Source organism: Crinia signifera, chromosome 4 (genome assembly GCF_055691185.1).
Source record: "Crinia signifera chromosome 4, ASM5569118v1, whole genome shotgun sequence".
Classification (NCBI taxonomy): Eukaryota; Metazoa; Chordata; class Amphibia; order Anura; family Myobatrachidae; genus Crinia; species Crinia signifera.
The window spans coordinates 173,512,803-173,534,761 of record NC_139220.1 but is presented as its reverse complement, the minus strand read 5'-3'; the positions used below and the strand labels follow the sequence as shown (position 1 = coordinate 173,534,761).

General features: G+C 44.1%; 1 protein-coding gene across 4 annotated transcripts in view; it reads right to left on the bottom strand.

Moving 5' to 3' along the window:
• RELN (reelin) overlaps positions 1-21,959 on the bottom strand; it is a 479,555-nt gene that overhangs the window by 425,901 nt on the left and 31,695 nt on the right. For all 4 annotated transcript variants that reach the window (XM_083183017.1, XM_083183019.1, XM_083183018.1 and 1 more), the window contains exon 2: positions 19,579-19,689. In XM_083183017.1, the coding sequence (XP_083039143.1) occupies positions 19,579-19,689 (111 nt within the window). The remainder of the gene's footprint in view (positions 1-19,578; positions 19,690-21,959) is intronic.

Genomic DNA, 21,959 nt, shown 5'->3' with positions numbered 1-21,959 from the left:
AGAGGCCAAATAGCCACCCTCAAGTGTGAAATGGCCCCCCCAATTGTTAACGCCACCCCACGATCAACGTCAACCAGAAGCGTGGCGAGCGCAGCGAGCCCGCGAGGGGCGGCGGTACGCGTCCTACGACCTTTTCATACCCCCACTATCCACGCTGGCGTGGAGTTGAGAATAGAAAGTGTGGCTAGCGCAGCGAGCCACCGAGCCCGAAGCGTGGCGAGCGCAGCGAGCCCCGCGAGGGGACGCGGATACCTTCACAGGTATCCGCGTCCCCTCGCGGGCTTCACAGGTGTCCGCGTCCCCACGCGGGGCTCGCTGCGCTCGCCACGCTTCGGGCTCGGTGGCTCGCTGCACTCGCCACACTTTCTATTCTCAACTCCACACCGACGTGGATAGTGGGGGTATGAAAAGGTCGTAGGACGCGTAGCGCCGCCGCTCGCCACGCTTCGGGTTCACGTTGATCGTGGGGTGGCGTTAACAATTGGGGGGGCCATTTCACACTTGAGGGTGGCTATTTGGCCTCTGTGGGCCATTTAACATTGTTCCCTATGTAAAATCGGGTCAATTGACCCATTTAACATTGTTCCCTATGTGAAATCGCATGCGATTTTTTGGTCGCATGCGATGCGACCGACGTGATTTTTTACCTTGCGATGCCCAAGATCAAAATCGTGGGCGCCGTTCTAGGTAAAGAGTACCAGAAAATCTTCTACCCGTCCCCTTTCTCAACTGAATCTTTACATATATGGAGGACATGGGATTAGGGGCAAATATCTGTAGATGGGTAGGGAACTGGCTGTGTAATAGAGAACAAAGAGTGGTCGTGAACAGTGCCGTATCTAATATGATACCGGTACTAAGTGGAGTGCCACAGGGTTCGGTTCTTGGGCCCATTTTATTTAACATTTTTATGAACGATATTGGGATGGGGTTACTCAGCAATGTATCCATCTTTGCGGACGATACAAAACTGAGCAGAGTTATTAAATCATCAGAAGATGTCACCACGCTTCAAAGTGATCTTGACAATCTAGATGAGTGGGCAAAAAAGTGAAAAATGAGGTTATGGGAGACATAACCAGTGTGCTAGTTATAACCTAAGTGGGGATGAATTGGGTAAATCAGTACTCGAAAAGGATCTAGGAGTCCAAATAGACAACAAACTGGGGTGTAGTACTCAATGTAATATAGCAACAAAAAAAGGCCAACTAAATTCTCGCATGTATTAAAAGGGGCATGGAAACTAGGGACTCAAAAGTAATTATGCCTCTGTACAAATCATTGGTTAGACCGCACCTCGAATACGCAGTGCAGTTCTGGGCCCCGCACTATAAAAAGGACATCATAGAATTAGAAAAAATCCAAAGAAGAGCAACAAAGCTTATTAGGGGAATGGAGAATTTAAACTTTGAGGAAAGATTAAACAATTTGGAACTATTTACACTAGAGAAAAGATGTTTAAGGGGGGATATGCTCAACATGTATAAATATATTAGGGGCCAATATAAGGAACTGTCAAACACCCTTTTTTCTATTAGAAAGGAATCTAGGACGCGAGGGCACGAGTTTAGATCAGAATCAGAATCTTTATTTGTCATAAAATGGCCACATGCAGTGAACATTAAACGAAAATAAAAGAGCATACAGCACATATATACAGCAAAGGCATAAAAAGACAGTGATAACAGACAACCACATCATACATGCCTACATTATTCACCCCTAAGATTTACAGTTATTTAAAATCTGAACAGCTTTTGGAAAAAAACTCTCTCTAAATCTCTTTGTCCTACATAAAACTGATCGATAACGCCTATGAGATGGTAATAAGGAGAAAAAGTCATTATATGGGTGGGTAAAATCACTCAGAATACATTTTGTCTTCAAAGAAAGTCGACTCAGGAAGATGTCGTGCAGGTTTGGCAGAACAACACCCACTGCCTTACCCGCAGTTGACACAACCCTCTGAAGGGACTTTCGATTCGCAGCCGAGCAGGGACCAAACCAGGCCAATAACCCATAAGTGAGGATACTCTCAATGACACAAGAGTAAAAATTGGTCAGGGTCTTCTCACTCAGACCAGCCAGTCGCAGTTTCCTCAAAAAAAGATTTTGTTCATCTATAAGAAAAAATTTCTTTACAGTCAGAGCAGTCAAACTTTGGAACGCTCTTCATGGAGAAGTGGTGTCGGCAGACACTATAAATACGTTTAAAATAAGGTTGGATAAACATTTATTGGTTAAAAACATCCATGGGTACGAATAAGTAACAATCTGTCTTTAAAATATCATAACATACTGTACAACAAGGGATAAGCTACTATAAACATAGGTTGAACTAGATGGACGAAAGTCTTTATTCAGCCTCACCAACTATGTAACTATAATTATATATATATATATAAATATATATATATATATATATATATATATATATGTACCGGTATGTATTTTTATCATATGTTGACCAGCTCTTTCTCCTTATTAATAACATATTTGAATAAAATGAAATTTGCATGCAGGTAGTATTTCCATTTTTTCAGTATGCACTTGCAAAAAATCACCATAAAAATAATTTTGAGCTGCTAAATCCAGATAATCCACAGATGAATAAAGACAGATTTTCTAGAAAGTAGTAAATCATTCTCATTATCAGAGGACACAGTAATGCATTGTAGTTTATCAGCTCCTGTGGGTTGCTAAGCCTCATGAACAGCCAGATCACAGGTATAGCCACTTCTAGGTCAAACCCACTGTCTTTGATGTTCACAGCCTAGTGCACACGCCCAGACACATCCTGTCAAACCAGACAATTTGGCGTACCTTGAGATTTAATTCCATGAACACTGGATTTCTTATCAGCGGGGAATGATTACAGTGCAATGCCTCTGGTAAATTATCCCAACCTCTATACTTTCCATCTTCTTCATATTCATAAAAGAACGTACTTGGTAACTTCATATTGTTTCCATATTAATAAACCAATTCACAACTACAGTATCACTATGAGTTGTTATCTATTTTAAGTAGGATTACAGGTGCACAGTTGATATCGATGATCTATCTACCTATGTATCTGAAATACACATGAATACTAGACATTTTCTGATTACATATCTTGTCTAAATTGCAGCTAGTAAAAGCCTCAGTGCTCATAAATATGAAGGTGGCAATGAGACAAGCATGCAAGAGCAATGTAAATCACATCCGTGTGTGTCGCATTTGTCAAGGATTCTGACACCAGCTACAGTTCTTACTTGACATAATGGAGGGATTGGAAGCAGAGGTACTGGAAGATTAAAAATTTTAACTAAGATTTACATTGTAATTTTCATAACACTGCTAGCAGTCCCTTTAATGGAAGTTATCATTCCTCTTTTCTTGCATAAAGAAGAAAGAGAAATTACATTAACATTAGATTACTCTAAATGATTACATTTCTTTCACAATCATCTAAATAAAAATGCTTTAACATGATTCACTCTCCTCTTTTCCATGTTTTAATCTTGGTAGATAGACAGACAGATAGACCACGGAAAGTAAAGTTGGCGCAGTGTATTGAACCACAAGTACTACCTAAATAATATACATTAATGCATCAATTGATCACAGTGTAAAAATTCAGCTGCAATTTAATATACCTTTAAGCAATATGCATAAAATTGAGTGCACATATAAAAATTATATAATTGAAAATTATATAAGCATAACTCGCAATTAAATCATTCACGGTAAATTTGGCTGATTTATATATAAGGAGCTTAATATATATATATATATATATATATATATATATATATATATATGCAGGGGGTATATATATATATATGCAGGGGGTATTCAGGTGATTTTTGGCTAAATTTTTTCACACAGGCAAAAACCACGTGGATTGGCCACCGATCAACATGCTTGCAACCACTTTTGGTCGAATTTTAGAGTGTTTTCATTCGAGTTTGGGTCTTTTTTTTTGTTTTGATTTTTTTTATGATCCCCCCTAACTCTAAAAAGTTAGAAGACATGGGCAAAAAAGTACTTTTGTATTGCTAATTGAATACTATGGGGCGAAATTGTGCTTTTAATTCGGGTAAATGGGGTTCTATGGAGACATATCTATCAAGCAATTATACCTTTAAAATATGTAGAAACTGACATTTCCACATGTTTAATGGTGCTATTAAGTGCAGCTATAGTATAACATAAAAGAAACAGTGTCATATTTATAATGGGTGCAGGCCCAGGCCCCTGCTGCCCCATGCTGCTGCCAATTTTTAATACTTACCCTTCCAGAGTCCTGTGCCAATCTGAGCCCTGAGGCCTGAGGGAGGTTGCCCAGGCAGAGGAGGCTGAAACTCAGGCCTCCTCATCTCTTAAAACACCCCTGAATAGAAAGCAAGAGATATAGGAGATAACTACTGGTTTCTGGGCTCCAACCCTCTCATCAGCCATCATGGTTTTCTTTAGGTCAGGTATGTAGCAGTGGAAGCACTAGGGTTGGTGTACACCAGTGTTTACTCCTGACACGCACCTTTGGGTGAACAAAAAAGGGGAAATAACCTTGTGTCAATGATGCCACTCCCAATGTTGTATGACATTTTGGAGATATGACTGTGTGTCACACCCCATTCTCATCATACTAGGTGCTTTCCCGGTGCTCATGTAGCTCAGCCTCTCCTTGCCAGCGAAAGTCATCCATCACTGCAGCTATGCTAATTTGATGCCCCGCTGTCCCATCCTGGGCCCTGTCACCTGGTGCGGTCCACACCCTGGCAGTGATTCAACTGGTATGTAACAAGATCCGCAAAGAGTCTCTACCTGTACAGTATATTACATATTTGGCCTTAGTATGACAATGGGACAGCCCTGTTGGAAAGTTGTATTGGGCTGGAGATGTTTCAGATGATAATCACAACATTTTCACATTGTGCATGCTCATCTGGATAGTTGTGCATGACTGAGGTGCAAACCCACATACAGTATACGATCACTTTACTTCCTATGGATCGCCAGAAGCATCTAAACATGACCCCCAGAAAAACATCCTTATTGCAGCGGACGTCCTAGTGGACGGACTGCACTTATGTGTTCATACCTCTATAGTACACAGCGTACATGTTCTTCCAACCTCCTGCTCAAGGAATAAAGTACTTCAGCATGTTAGTACAGCAGTGCACATTTTTTACAGGCTGCAGGTTTTTTGCATCCAGTTTTGGCTTATATTGTGTAACCAGACATGATAATACAAAATGAACTGCAGTATCTGCATACTTTTGTCCCATTTGCAATAGTTCACTTCACACCGTAACTATTCTACATACAAAAGTTTCATTACCGAGATTGAGGTAAAAAATAATTGGCTGGTTCAAAAGGATTTAATTAGTCTAGAGACAACGGCTGATGGTTTAGCTGAATTTTAAAAACAGAGTTACAGTGTAGTCTTGTTTTATAATGCATAAAGGAAAATTCATAATTAATCAGCATAGCACCCTAAGGCTACATGTTTTCAGGATTCTATTGACAAGCACAATAAGCCTTTGAATATGCATGGCTAACACTCCATTTTGTGTACCTGCTAACCACTGTGTTTATCATGTCTTTTGGCATCTTTCAATTCTGTCCAATGGGGCATTACTTATTTGAGATGATGGTGTTCTCTCTACTGTTTGTAGCTTATTTGGCTTATGTTTCATATTACAGTGTGTTTTTTTATGTTATAGTACTAAAAATACGCCACTATTCATATCATCATTTCTAGTCCCAAATCACTCTATGCACTAATTGACTGATTCAGGCTTAATCGCTCATCTGCAGAGTTGCAGGTGACTGCAAATAGTTAGCGGTCCCCCAGACGGATAGAAAATATGCCATGTGCAAATCTGCGAGTGTATTGCAAACAATTTGCTATCTGGTATTCTGTCGCACATTCATATGCAATTCACTAACCATTGCATGATTTTTCCACTGTGCAAATGTGAGTAAGTCTGACCTTCCCACAACTCTTTCCGACAGAGAAAGATTTACCAGGGCCAGTGTTGAAATCACACTCCCCTCCCTTAAATGCCTGCGCACGCCTGTGTCTCTTTTGATACTCCCAGAAAACGGCAGGTCACCAGCCCCAAAGGCTGTCTTCCTGTCAGTTAAATTACAAGGGGATAGGATATAGATATTTTTGGTATTTTTGTCGCTATTTTGGTGCGTGCTACAATCCGTACTTATGCGCAGTCATTCGATAATCAAATGAATTGCGATTTCGCACAATAGCGATCAACTCTGAATCAGAACAATGTTTCAAAAATGCAAAAAGTAGTATGCCATACTTTCTTACTTTGGAAAAAGCATTTCAGAGAGATTGCGAAAGCAACACTTGTACTGAAGGGCGAAGGCGCCATCTGAGAGGCGAATAATAGAACTGACTTACTGTAGATCCAACTGTGAATGAGCACCAAAGCAGGTAAGGCAGGAATGCCACAAGTCTACATGTGCACATATGTGTACACTGTATTGGGCATATGCAGTGTGAATTCACATAAGATACGTCACACCAACTGGCCCACAATGTCATGGGCGCTATACTTTAATACATAATCTTCAGCATACTTTAGTGCTGCACTGCTGCCTGGGAAAATGGTGCAAATACTGCATATGAAAAATTTTATAATCATTGATGGGGGGGCTGGGGGGGGATGGTTGTGGGGGGTGGTGTCAGCCTGCTGAGAGCCTGCTACAAATCTGGGGGGGGGGGCGCGAGGGGGCGAGACATACCCTTGCTCCGGGCAACGTGGCACCTAGCTACACCGCTGTCATAGCCATTGCATAGCCAAGATGTATGCACACCCTATGTGCCCCAACTATCATGCTGTGCCCCCATCAATTCTACATGTTACTTTAACAGGTGGAAGCTGTGGGTGGTATAATAGTATCGTAGACACCAAGGAGCAGCAGCTGGTAATTTCAATGGTAGAAATCTGCTAGTTGCTGCATCTCCAGCTTTATTGTGACGTCAAAAACACATGTAAAACAGACTTTCAAGGTAACCACCCTTGTTTGAGTATGGGTGGCACCAGCCTTTCACACAGGGGAGCGATGTTTCGTGACTATTATGCACATGTGCAGACTCTTGGTGTGAGCGGGCGGGGCAATTTGCTCATTCATGGGCCCATTCGCACCTAGCAGTGCAGGCAGGGGGTGCCAGCATGGGGCTGCGCCCATGGGAATGCCCAGTGTTTCATGGGCGTCCTCATGAAAATGCTGAGCATTCCATGTAAATGAGTCGGTGATGCGGGTGCGGGGGGTGGACAGCTGACATGCCCTCTTCCCGTACAAAGAGCCTGCAGATCTAAGACAAAGGAAAGTGTCTTAGATCTGCGAGGGCTTGCAAAATCATTTGATGGCTGCGTAAGGATGTTTATGCTAAACATCCATTTGCATGCGTGCAAGTATATACGGCGTGTGACGGGGGGTGCATAGATGACACGCAAAGCTGCAAATCAGAATAAGGGCCCATATCCTCCTGGGGAACCACTATGGGACTGGACTATTACCCATGCACTGTTCAGCTTCTGCTTAAATCTGTTTTATACAGTATATTGATATAAGCAGTGATTTGTGTTCATTTTACAAAAGTACATTCATTAACAAATGTGGAATTTGAGTGGCAGTTAGAGATAGCATCAGTGTACATCACCTAACTCTGCTGGTAACTTGGAATCATTCTCCTAATATCTGCATATTGATTAACTTATATTTGTACTTATTAGTCTGTATTTGGGCAGGAAAGGATTTTGTATTAGACTTTCCCTATTCACACTTTGCAGCAAACCTTCTACTCTGGGTGGGGTACACAGGTCTGAAACATTTCTATGTAACCTGAATCTGGAGGGTTGGTTGCCATGCGTGGCTGTGTTGTGTGGTAGCATAAAGGGTGATGAAATATTAATAAGAATATTGGATATATAGGTGTAGAAGGGAGGACACCCTTCTAATTTCTAAAATCCACCAAACAGACTTCTATCAACATTCAACAATGAGCTAAGGACTTTACCACCTCCAACACATACTGAATGCACAGCCTGGACAGCCCTCACTGAGCTCCCTGCCTGCATGTCTCCTAAGACCTATGCTCATAGCCAGTACTTTCTGTTAAACCTAATATCACTAGTCGTCACATTTTCTCTTTGACCATTTGAATGTGCCAGATTCCATACTTGCCTACCCTCCCGGAATGGCCGGGAGGGTCCCGCAAATCGGGTCCCCCTCCCGGTCCCCCGGGAAGGGGGGCAAGTCTCCCGCATTTCCCTACAGTCCCGGCTCCCCCTCTCCCCGCGGTCTAAAAACTATGACTTTTGCGGGTCCGCGGGGAGGGGGCGGGGCTAAATGACGCAATTCGCGGCATTTCGCGGCATTTTTAGCCCCTCCCCCCACCCACGGACCCTGCAAATTGAGGCTTCAGCCCGTCATGGGGGCGGGGCTTGATGACATCACCCATGCCCCGCCCCCAAAACGAAGCCTCTACCCGCCCCCTTTCACTCCTCTCCGGGCTTCTCCCGGAAAGGAGTATGCCAAAGTCGGCAAGTATGCACATCAGTTCTCTCTGCACTGTATATGTCCCTCTACACCTGCTTCTCACACCACTTACTTACACTAACTCTATTTATTTTCTTCTCTCAATTTTGACATTATCTTTCAGAACTACACTGTTGTACCAGAGCCATGGTTCCTCAATCCTTTGCTATGCCTATTTACTCTGCATGCTGTCTTCCCCCTAGTGGGGTGTGTTGTGGCATGGGCCACAGTGCAGGGCTGTTTGGGGTCAAGGGTGCAGGCGAAGGGGGAGAGGAGGATTGGAGAAGGGAGAGGACTACTTTGCCCATTATCTCTACCTGCTGCCTCATGTCCTGACTATCCCTTGCCTTCAGGTCTCCCTACCTGCACCTCATGTCACCTGTCTGTCTCCCCCTCCCTCTAGACTGTAAGCTCCTTGGAGCAGGGCGATCTTCCGTCCTGTTCTCACAGCACTCTTATTGCATTTTATTTACAGCTCACCTACAATCTATACCTGCATCTCTTCTCACTGGCTTCCCTACATCTCAGCTGTATTGTGTACTAAGAATTGTGCTGCTAATTGCTAATTGTGCTGTTTTAGTTCTTCTGTTGCTGTTATGTTTAGTTCTGTGTACCCTGTACTGTTCCAATGTGTGCTATATGTACAGCGCTGTGGACCACTTGTGGCGCCTTATAAATAAAAATATAATAAGAATAATATCCAGAACATAGGGAGAAAAACAACCAAAAAAACAAGTTGTGAAGTTAGTGGAAAATTCCACAGCAGTGCTACGGAGCGCAATCACACCAAGGGCATAGTGCTGGAATATCATCTTAATTCAGATGCTGTCATTGCTGTTTCCTTCTCTGGTGATCTCTACAGCCTTCTTGTTGGCAGCAGCTGCCACCACAACTTCTGACACTATGGGGAACAAGTGTCCTTGTTTTGTGTCCAGCAGTGAGCATGATGCCAAAAAATAGACTGGGCAACCAGCAACTTTGAGCTGGCAGATTATCACAAGCATGCCCATGTAGCACACATTCAAAAGATTCAGCTAGACTAGAATATGGAATTTAAGTTACTGTAAAATGGAGTCGGATGATTAATGTAGTGAGCAGCAGTGTGTATTAAGATGTTTACATTCAAGTCACATTTCATGTCGATGCCATCCTATATCTCTCTTCATTCTAACTGTAACATATGAATGATATTTACACAAAAACACCAATAGCTAATGGCCGCTTTAATATTGGTGGCTAATAATGCTACTGCCTTACATAAGGCTCATAAGGTGCATACACATTGGGGGTTATTCTGATTCACTCGGAAAGGAACAATCACTCTCTAATGGACAAAACCATATGCACTGCAGGTGGGGAGAGAGTTAGATTTGGATGTTTTATTGTTTCTGTGCAGGGTAAATACTGGCTGCTTTATTTTTACAATGCAATATAGATATCAGTTTAAAGTACACCCCCCCCACCCAAATCTAACTCTCTCTTCACATGTTACATCAGCCCCACCTGCAGTGCATATGGTTTTGCCCATTAGAGAGTGATTGTGCCTTTCCGAGTGAATCAGAATAACCCCATAGTGAGAATTTGGAAATGTACCATTTTGACTTTGCGATTTCCCATGAACTCCCCAGAGCCCAGAAACCACCTATTTTGACTGTACACACTGTGCAATTTAAAAGTACATACACACTGTGCGATTTTGACTACATAGTTACATAGTAGGTAAGGCTGAAAAAAGACTTGCGTCCATCTAGTTCAACCTGGTATAGATATCCATTGCTGATTTGGTTGGTTCTGGTATTTTACAGACAAATTATATTTCTTATTTGTACCCATGGATGTTTTTCTCCAGTAAATGTTTGTCCAACTTTGCCTTGAACGCATTTAATGAGCCAGCCGTTACCACCTCTCTGGGAAGAGAGTTCCAGAGTTTGACTGTTCTGACCGTAAAGAAATTCTTTCTACTAGCTGAATGAAATCTTTTTTTTTCTAATCTATACTCATGCCCTCGCGTCCTAGATTCCTTTCTAGTAGAAAATAGGGTGTGTGACAGTTCCTTATATTGGCCCTTGATATACTTGTACATGTTGAGCATGTCCCCCCTTAAACGTCTCTTTTCTAATGTAAATAGTCCCAAATTGCTTAATCTCTCCCCGTAGCTTAAATTCTCCATTCCCCTAATAAGCTTTGTTGCTCGCCTTTGGACTTTTTCTAATTCTATGATGTCCTTTTTATAGTGTGGGGCCCAGAACTGTACTCCGTACTCTAGGTGAGGTCTCACCAATGCTTTATATAGTGGCATAATTACCCTTGAGTCCCTAGTTTCCATTCCCCTCTTAATACATGCCAGAATTTTGTTGGCCTTTTTTGTAGCTACATTACAATGGGCACTACATCCTAGATTGCTGTCTATTTGGACTCCTAGATCCTTTTTAAGTATGGAATTACCCAGTTCCTCTCCGCTAAGGTTGTAACTTGCACACTGGTTGTGTCTCCCAAGGTGCATAACCTTACATTTATCTACATTGAACCTCATCTTCCATTTTTTTGCCCACTCATCTAGAATTGCAAGATCATTTTGAAGCATGGTGACATCTTCTGGTGATTTGATGACTTTGCTAAGTTTTGTATTGTCCGCAAAGATGGATACATTGCTGAGTAACCCTATCCCAATATCGTTAATAAAAATGTTAAACAAAATGACAAAGACTACATAAGACTTTGGCTATGTTAACATTTTGGCTATGTAAGATTTTGACAATACTATAACACTAGATTGCACACAATATAGTCAAACTTGACATGCATGCAGTCTATTTTTCTTGGGATGCCAATCCCTCTGGGTGGCATGGATCCGCATCGCAAGCTGTATACACACGTTGCAAAATTTTCTACCAATTTTAAGAGTATATAATCAAAATCGTAAACTCATATCGCTCCTTGTGTATGCACCCTTACACTTTCCTTTCCAGTAGCTATAGATTTTACTCTGTTACTGTCATGGTCCAGAGTCTCAGAAACACTTATCTAGCATCTAAGTGTCTTTCCAGGCTTGTGTTAAATGTGCTCCTAACAGACTGCCATACAGTACTTCCGCTCTGGGTGCGCTGTCATCTGGTGCTCCTGTCCTGCGCCTGCCCAGCGGCATCTCTGCTGTCTCTCATGTGCCATCTCCTGCGGATGTCCCTGATGGGCATTCCTGTGAGCGACTCTGTTCCACTGTGAGTCTAGGCCGCAGTAGCGTGTGCAGCATGCTGGAGTTCCCACCGATGCACTAAAATGGGCGCAACCATCTTGCCTTGTCTCACATGTTGCGCTACAACCAATCCATACTGCCTATTGCTGACACCACTTCACTGTCTCCAATGAGCTTTCACTTCTCCCTATAAGTATGCTGGGAGAAGGCTCAGAATATGTTAGTGCAATGGTGTCTACAGCCTAGCAGCAGCTAAGGATTTGTTCCTACTGATTTCAGTGCTATTTCCAGCTTCAGCACGGCCTGACTTCTAGCAGTGCTACAGCATAAACTCCTTCTGTTCCAGTCAGCTTCCACTGCAGTCATCGTTGTCTCCGACACCCTATCGATGGCCAATGTCACATCATACAAGTGAGCATTCATTCTTCAATCACTGTTGTCTTCAACATCCTATTGATGGTTCACATTGTATCATGTTAATGAACATTCATTCTCCAGTTGTTGTTTGTCTTAGACATCCTATTGATGGTTTACATTGCATCATCCAAGTGAACTCTCTTTCTTCAGTTACCACTGCCTTGTTACTTCTTCATTCCAAGATACAGTAATCTAGTTGTTTGCAGATTATTCATTACTATTGCATATTCATTATATTTACCAATTACCAATCCGCATTGTTGTACCTATGTGTGCTGTCAGCGCAGGCGGGTTTTGTGTTCCCGGCTGTGACCGTGGTGGACCAGTGGAGGGCGCTGGAGAGCCAAAGGCAGAAGGTTTGATGTAGGACATACACGGGGAGATCAGGGCACAGCGAACCAGAGAGTTGACGGAGACCAGGAACAGGGGCGCGGAGTCTAACCTGCCAGCGGTATTCACCAGGGAGCCCCGCAAGGAACTTTGGACTTAGCTGCGTCTGACAGGCAGGTCGCGGCCCCCTGCCCTGGTCCTCTGGACGCAGGCAAGGGAGATGATACTGGAGAAGGAAAGGCAATCTGGAAACTGCGGAGGACTGCACAGGATGTCGACAGCTGAGGTAGACTGTGGTGCCGACAATGGTGCCGACGGCTGGTAGATGGCTCAGGTATATGCTGGAGAAATAGGACGTAGGTGGTAAAGTCTCTATAGAGCACAGCAGCTGAATGTCGACGCTGGTGTCGACGGAGCCAGTCGCTAGTTCAGGACAAGATGGAGAATGTCGCTGAAAGGCTTGGAAGCCAATGGTGGTAATGGCGAGGCACCTGTACTCGACTGCAGAGGTGGAAAGGCAGGAGTCTTCTGGAGATGGATAACCCAGGAAGGTATAGCGGGTGCAGGTAACGCTGGAGAGAATCACAGGGGAGCCTGGAGATCTCGGAGTCTTGGGAACTTCTCTGTCACAGGAGAATACTGAGAGCAGGTAAGCAATTGTTCAAGACAAGGAAGGAAGGCCGCAGGCCGGCTTTATCCCCCTTGCTTGTCTGTGATTGGCTGCCAGCTGTAGCACCAATCAATGCTGGGAAAGGAGCACACACCTTGATCCATGTACAGGTGTGTGGGTCAGAGGTGACGTGGATGGACAGCGGGGATTGGTCTGGGGAATCAGCTGACTTGAGAGTGTCATGGCGGCACCCATGCTGCCCGGGAACGGCGTGCACTTGACAGGGAACCATGGCAACTGACCGCGGGGACACAGGGGACATCGCGCCACACATCAGAAGCCATGCGGATGACAGGCCTCTCACGCAGTACCAACCATCGAGATGGTAATGAGCGATGTTTCCGATGGTAAGATCTGCGGTTTGTGACAGTACCCCCTCCTTTTAGGGTGGGCACCGAACACCCTTTGGGCTTGGAAGGATGTTCCTGATGGAACTTTTCTCTTAGACGAGGAGCATGAACGTCTTCAGCATTGGTCCAACTTCTCTCCTCAGGACCATATCCCTTCCAGTCAATGAGATACTGAAGGCGTCCATAACGATGGCGAGAATCCACGATCTTTTTTATCTCAAACTCCACTCCTCGCTCAGTTCTGACTTGTGGTGATACCGGGGATGAAGACTGGAAGCGATTAAGAATTAGAGGTCGTAGCAAGGAGACATGAAAGGAGTTGGGAATGCGTAAAGATTTGGGTAATTTTATTTTGTATGCTACCGGGTTGATCTTCTGTTCGACAATATATGGACCTATGAATCGAGGCGCAAATTTCATTGAGGGGACCCTCAGTCGTATGTTTCGGGTAGACAGCCATACTTTGTCACCAGGACGGAATTCTGGTACTGCACGTTTCTTACGATCCGCAAAGAACTTGTAACGAACTGAAGCTTTCTTTAGATTGAAGTGCACTTTTTTCCAGATTTGTGAAAAGTGTCTCAGGGCTGCGGTAGCTGCTGGCACTTCGATGGTTGCTAATGCCTCGAAGGTGGGTGGCCTGGGATGTTGGCCATAAACAATGAAGAAGGGGGAGTGACCTGTGGATGAATGGTACCTGTAATTATGGGCAAACTCAGCCCAATGGAGTAGCTTGGACCAATCATCCTGGGAAGATGAGATGTACAGCCGTAGGAATGTCTCGAGGTCCTGATTGACTCTTTCTGTCTGGCCATTGGACTGCGGATGATAAGCAGATGAAAACTTCAATTTAATTTGAAGGGCTGAAGACAGGGCTCTCCAAAAGCGTGCCACAAATTGCACTCCTCGGTCAGAGACGATTTCTGTAGGCAGGCCATGGCTTTTGAAGATGTGCTGCACGAATAACTGCGCCAAAGTAGGAGCGGAGGGTAACCCGGAGAGAGGTATGAATCGGGCCATCTTCGAAAAACGGTCAACTACCACCCAGACGGTGTTGTATTCTTGGGACTTGGGTAACTCTGTGATGAAGTCCATTGAAATGTGCGTCCATGGACGCGTTGGAATAGATAAGGGGCAAAGTTTTCCAGCAGGAATTTGACGAGGGGTTTTATGCTGGGTACAGACAGTACACGATGCCACAAAGTCTTTGACGTCTTTTCTCATCTGGGGCCACCAGTAAGAACGTTGGAGGATTTCAAAAGTGCCCTGAACGCCAGGGTGTCCGGAGAATAAGGACTTGTGAGCCCAGGACAGCAGTCTTTGGCGGAGCTCAGGGGGTACAAGAGTTTTGCCAGGAGGAGGTACCGGAGAAAGTTGCGTGGGAGCAAATGCGATGGGGTCAATGATGGGATGATTCTCGGGTACTAGAGGATCCTCTTCCATGGAGCGAGATAAGGCATCGGCCTTTACGTTTTGAGAACCAGGACGGTACAGGATCTTGAAAGAAAATCTGGAAAAGAATAAAGACCACCGGGCCTGACGAGGATTCATACACTGAGCTGACTGCAAGTACAGGAGATTTTTATGATCAGTGTATATGATGACTGGAAACTTGGCGCCTTCCAGGAGATACCTCCATTCTTCGAGTGCTAATTTAATAGCCAGTAACTCCTGATCGCCTATGGAATAATTTCTCTCTGCTGGTAAGAATTTGCGTGAGAAAAAACCACAGGGATGCTGTTTCCCATCCTCGGATGTCTGAGACAGTACTGCACCTACCCCTATGTTGGAGGCATCGACTTCTAGGGAAAAAGGTCGTTCCATATCAGGCTGGGACAGAATGGGTGCAGAGATGAATGACTGTTTCAGCAACTGGAATGCCGACAAGGCCTCTGGGGACCAGACAGACGGGTTGCTACCCTTGCGGGTGAGAGCTGTAATAGGAGCAATCAGAGTGGAGAAACCCCGGATGAATTTTCGGTAATAGTTGGCGAAGCCAATAAAGCGTTGTACGGCTTTCAATGTAGTGGGTTGAGACCACCCAGTGATGGCTTCCAATTTCTCGGGGTCCATGCTCAATTGTGACCCGGAAATTAGGTATCCTAGAAATGGGACTGAGGGTACCTCAAATGTGCATTTGGAGATCTTGCCGTAGAGTCGATTTTTTCTGAGACGGAGGAGGACCTCTTTGACTTGGGAGCGGTGTGAATGTAAGTCTCTGGAGAATATTAGAATGTCGTCCAAATAGACCACAAGACAGATGTACAGCATGTCCCGGAAGACCTCATTAACGAATTGTTGAAAGACAGCTGGGGCATTGCAGAGGCCGAAGGGCATCACTAAATACTCGTAGTGACCATCCCTCGTATTGAATGCAGTCTTCCACTCATCACCCTTGCGGATACGTATCAAGTTGTATGCCCCACGGAGGTCCAGCTTGGTGAAGACGGTGGCACCTTTCACTCGATCGAATAATTCTGTGATCAAGGGGAGCGGATAGCTGTTTTTGACTGTGATGTTATTTAACCCTCTGTAATCAATACAAGGTCGCAGACCACCATCTTTTTTTTTTACAAAAAAGAATCCTGCGCCCGCTGGGGACTTTGAGGGCCTGATGAAGCCTTTCTGTAAGTTCTCACGAATATATGTAGACATGGCTTGAGTCTCAGGAACCGATAGAGGGTATGTACGTCCCTTGGGAGGAGTCTTTCCAGGAAGGAGGTCAATTGGACAATCCCACTGACGGTGGGGCGGCAGTGTGTCGGCTGACTGTTCACAGAACACATCAGCAAAGTCTCTGTAAACTTCGGGGAGGCCAGGCACAGAGGTGGCCACGGCAGAGCGCACAGGTATCACAGGGTTAATGCAATGCTGATGACAATGATGACTCCATTGCTCTAATTGTAAAAGCGACCAGTTGATGGTGGGGTTGTGGAGCCTGAGCCAGGGAAGGCCCAAAACAATATCATAAGACGCCTTAGGAATGACAAAAAATTTAATGTGCTCTTGATGTAAAGTGCCTACTTTCAGCAGAACCGGTTCGGTACTGGCACGTACCTCGCTGCCCGGAATTTTACTGCCATCCACTGCTGTGACAATGAGATGAGGATGTAGAGGCATCACGGGAATTTGTAACTTGGTAACAAGATGCTGAGAAATGAAATTTCCTGCCGACCCGGAGTCGACCAAAGCGGAGCTTGATCTGAGTCCAGCAGGGGTCTCTAAGGACACTGGAAGGGTAAAGTCAGTACAGGGAGGAGACTTTGAGACATGACCTAACCTAACTCCTCCGTTACAGGTTAGGCCCTGGAGTTTCCCGACCGCTCGGGACAATCATTGATGAAGTGACTGGGAGCAGCACAGTAAATGCAGAGTTTGTTGCGCTGTCGACGGGAACGCTCTTCAGGAGTCAGGCGTGATCTACCTATTTGCATTGGTTCTTCACTCGCAGGGGACTCTGAGCGTACTCGAGGAGTAAACTTGGGAATTAACTTCTTTTGTTTCTCTAGACCTCTTTCTCTGATGCGGAGATCAATCTTTACACACAGAGAGATTAAGTCTTCCAAGGAATCAGGAAGATCGCGGGTGGCCAGTTCATCTTTAATGCGGTCTGATACCCCTAGCCAGAACGCGGCTGTCAGGGCTTCATTATTCCATTGTAACTCAGAGGCCAAAGTCTGGAACTGGATCACATATTGTCCCATGGATCGGGACCCTTGTTTGACCCGTAGTAAATCTGTGGATGCTGAAGTAGAGCGTCCAGGTACATCAAATATATGGCGGAAAGTCTGTAGGAATTTGCCATAGTCTGACAAGAGGGGATCAGATCTCTCCCATAACGGTGATACCCAATTGAGGGCGGAGCCAGTTAGCAAAGACACTATGTAAGCTATCTTAATTCTGGCGGTAGGGAAATTGTGTGGAAGAAGTTCAAACTGGATCTGACACTGGTTGATAAACCCCCGGCAGAGTTTAGGATCGCCGTCATATTTGCTGGGGACTGGTAGCTGGAGACGGGAAGGTAAAGCAGCGGGTGGAGATAGATTCCCCTGGGTAGTTGACACAGGAGTCGGCAATGACTGCTGCAATGTGTCCAAGCGATTGGATACTTCTTGAAGGAATTTTATCACTCGCTGCTGCGTGGCTTCTTGAGTCTCTATTCGGGCGGTAACATTTTGAATGACCGCTGGTCCCACACTGGGGTCTTGAGCCGAGTCCATCGGTCTTGAACAAACTGTCAACGCAGGCGGGTTTTGTGTTCCCGGCTGTGACCGTGGTGGACCAGTGGAGGGCGCTGGAGAGCCAAAGGCAGAAGGTTTGATGTAGGACATACACGGGGAGATCAGGGCACAGCGAACCAGAGAGTTGACGGAGACCAGGAACAGGGGCGCGGAGTCTAACCTGCCAGCGGTATTCACCAGGGAGCCCCGCAAGGAACTTTGGACTTAGCTGCGTCTGACAGGCAGGTCGCGGCCCCCTGCCCTGGTCCTCTGGACGCAGGCAAGGGAGATGATACTGGAGAAGGAAAGGCAATCTGGAAACTGCGGAGGACTGCACAGGATGTCGACAGCTGAGGTAGACTGTGGTGCCGACAATGGTGCCGACGGCTGGTAGATGGCTCAGGTATATGCTGGAGAAATAGGACGTAGGTGGTAAAGTCTCTATAGAGCACAGCAGCTGAATGTCGACGCTGGTGTCGACGGAGCCAGTCGCTAGTTCAGGACAAGATGGAGAATGTCGCTGAAAGGCTTGGAAGCCAATGGTGGTAATGGCGAGGCACCTGTACTCGACTGCAGAGGTGGAAAGGCAGGAGTCTTCTGGAGATGGATAACCCAGGAAGGTATAGCGGGTGCAGGTAACGCTGGAGAGAATCACAGGGGAGCCTGGAGATCTCGGAGTCTTGGGAACTTCTCTGTCACAGGAGAATACTGAGAGCAGGTAAGCAATTGTTCAAGACAAGGAAGGAAGGCCGCAGGCCGGCTTTATCCCCCTTGCTTGTCTGTGATTGGCTGCCAGCTGTAGCACCAATCAATGCTGGGAAAGGAGCACACACCTTGATCCATGTACAGGTGTGTGGGTCAGAGGTGACGTGGATGGACAGCGGGGATTGGTCTGGGGAATCAGCTGACTTGAGAGTGTCATGGCGGCACCCATGCTGCCCGGGAACGGCGTGCACTTGACAGGGAACCATGGCAACTGACCGCGGGGACACAGGGGACATCGCGCCACACATCAGAAGCCATGCGGATGACAGGCCTCTCACGCAGTACCGACCATCGAGATGGTAATGAGCGATGTTTCCGATGGTAAGATCTGCGGTTTGTGACAGTGTGCTAACTTCATTAAAGAACCCAGTTTTAATTTTACTCCTGCTTCAGATTCAAGTCAGTCCTCAAGTGTGACAGCTACCTTCAGTATTCAATGTCTATAATGTCTCCTAGATTGTATGATTATTTAGGAAGGACATTTTCGCATTCTTTTAGAACTTGTACATGGAATGAGTTGGTGATTAGACATAACAGATAATTACTAATTCATCAAACATTATGGGGGTATCTTTCCACTTTGTTTTCATGAATACCTGCCTATGGGTGTATTTACTCAAGTACAAGTTTACAAAAGTGGAGATGCTGCCCATACAAACCAATCAGACTCTGGCTCTTATCTTCCAGGAGATGTTAGACAAATGGTAAGTACAATGTACTTTGCCGCAATGGGCAATATCTCCATATTCGAAAATCTTCACTAGTAAATATACCCCTATGTCCTGTTTATTTACAACACAAGCATTTACAGAAGGGATAGCATTTTCCAGTGGAGTCTCAGGGTAGTGGAACTGTTATTTGTGGAATGTCCCCCAAAAATGCTCGGACTCTGAGTATATGTTGAAAATATATTTTTTGTTCATTGTGTAATAATGTGTATTTACATGCTTTAATGTTTTCATGTACACAGCTGCTAGTGAATAGATCAGCTAAACCCAGCACTCTCTTCTACTAACAGACTGGATATTTTAGCACTTTTACAGTATTTTGACATTTATTTTATAATGAACTCACCAAATCCAAAAGCTTTGGAGCCTCCAATGCTCTGAGAAGCTTGAACACTGGTAGATGTGTATAACCCCGTCACCAAGAGCCCGTCAAAGTAGGTGCTTGTTGAAATAGTCACTGTAAGAAAGCAATTATATACGATTATAATTTATTACATATATTTTATACAAAAAAAGAAAGCTAGAACAATAAAAGCTAAGTATACAATTAACACTGTACGAACATTGTTTTTTTGGGAGATTTTATTTGCTTAAATTCCAATAGCAACACTTACCAACATACTTTTCCCATTTGAAAATTAAATCAAAAGTGTAACTTTCTCTAAAGGTTTAAATCTAAAAGGACCTAAACAAGGGTTTTCTACTGTATCAAATCAATCCCCTAGTTTTACATGGTCCTCTACCCTGATACATGCCAAGCTCCAGCTTACTTATCCAATACATTTTGACTTGTGGGCCCTCAAACACCTTGTTACCCCAGTCTCAAGAATTCCAATACTGGTTGTTGTATTTAATATACACAGTGGCCCTTATTCTGGTTCACTCGCAAAGGCAAATTCCTTCTCAAATGGACAAAACCATGTGCACTGCAGGGGGGCAGATGTAACATGTGCAGAGAGAGTTAGATTTCACCCGGAGTGAGGCCTATTTGTTATCGCTACTGTATATATATATATGGCTTGACAAAAACTCCAAATAAAGGAGTTGAAACGTTGCTGAAAAAGACCATGGTTGCAGTCTCGTTCTTTTAAAACTTTACTACAGACCAGAGTGACGCTGTTGCTGTGTATATGTGAGAACTCGCCCCTCGTGTTCATTACAGAAGGCACCCGGCAAGTAATCATTTACTTTGGACTACATGAGTGCCGACCTACCAAACTACTATATATATATATATATATATATATATATATATATATATATATCTAAAAAGATATGGTGGGCGCTCCAATAGTGCAAAATTATAGCTGGTACAAAAGTATATTTATTTAAAAATCACATAAAAACACAGGGATGGGTGACGTACCACAGACGGCGGCAAACAAATAGCCGCGATTCAGACAGCATGTAAATCACAAGTTGGAGTAGTTACACTCTCTCCTGGCTCCACGGTCACGCTTTGACGCTAGGCCAAGTCCCTACCGGTTTCGTCTCGGAGGACTTCGTCAGAGGGCTGGCCTAGCGTCAGGCGGACTCCTCTTAAATTCTATATGCACAGGTGTTGCTCATTACATTAGCTTTTACCTCTATTATACCGTTTGCAGCCTCAGTACAAAACACTGGTACAATACATGTTTCAAAAAGCAACTATTTGTCACATGAAATAACTGAGACATAAAAATGCATAAACTGATGGAATAAAAAACAATTTCCTTTTGCAATCAGAATAGCGAAAGAGAAGATTATATTCTCTGACTGAATACAACACTGTGTATAATAGGTATATAGTAAAAACAGAACTGGATCTTCTTAATAGAACGGACCCATATAATAAAGTGTACATATCATCATGGAAAAGATCACATTCTAGAACCAATGTGAATCTCCCTCCATGAACAATTATTATTTAAAAAGCTTAATTTAAACCAAATTGGTTTCTGCTAAAAAAGCATTTTTGATAGACGGAACAGTGTAAACGATGAAATTTTCATACAACCATCGATGAAAAATCGATATATATCGTTTTCAACAACATAAAATCATATCAAAGTAAAAAATCAAAAAATCGGTCGATGTAGACCCAATATATAAATGGGAAATTGATACAAAAATAATGATGAGAATAGAAAGAAAACGCAATCTATAATAGAATATACAATAAAATATTCCAAAATTTATGAGTCCCGATTTATCTCAGCGGGACATAACACTGACGTAATTATTCAGCAGAAATATTTCAAAAAAGGTACTCCTATGTATTATGCCATACACGTACATAATTTTGCAGGACATTAATACACTGATAACATAATTATCGATATACTCAAAACTGCATCTTGGAGATTTTTTGAGAATTAATCAGGGGATGTTTTATGTCAAAGCGTGACCGTGGAGCCAGGAGAGAGTGTAACTACTCCAACTTGTGATTTACATGCTGTCTGAATCGCGGCTATTTGTTTGCCGCCGTCTGTGGTACGTCACCCATCCCTGTGTTTTTATGTGATTTTTAAATAAATATACTTTTGTACCAGCTATAATTTTGCACTATTGGAGCGCCCACCATATCTTTTCAGATACAAACCACCTGTTGGATCCAGGAAGAACCTTTTGGTTCATAAATTGTGTGGAGCTGCCGGCTTTAAAAGCCAAAAGTGCTGTGAACTCTTGTGTGTGGAGGATTAACCCACCGTCATCCATTTACATTGGATCACCTAAGGACTGGTATTT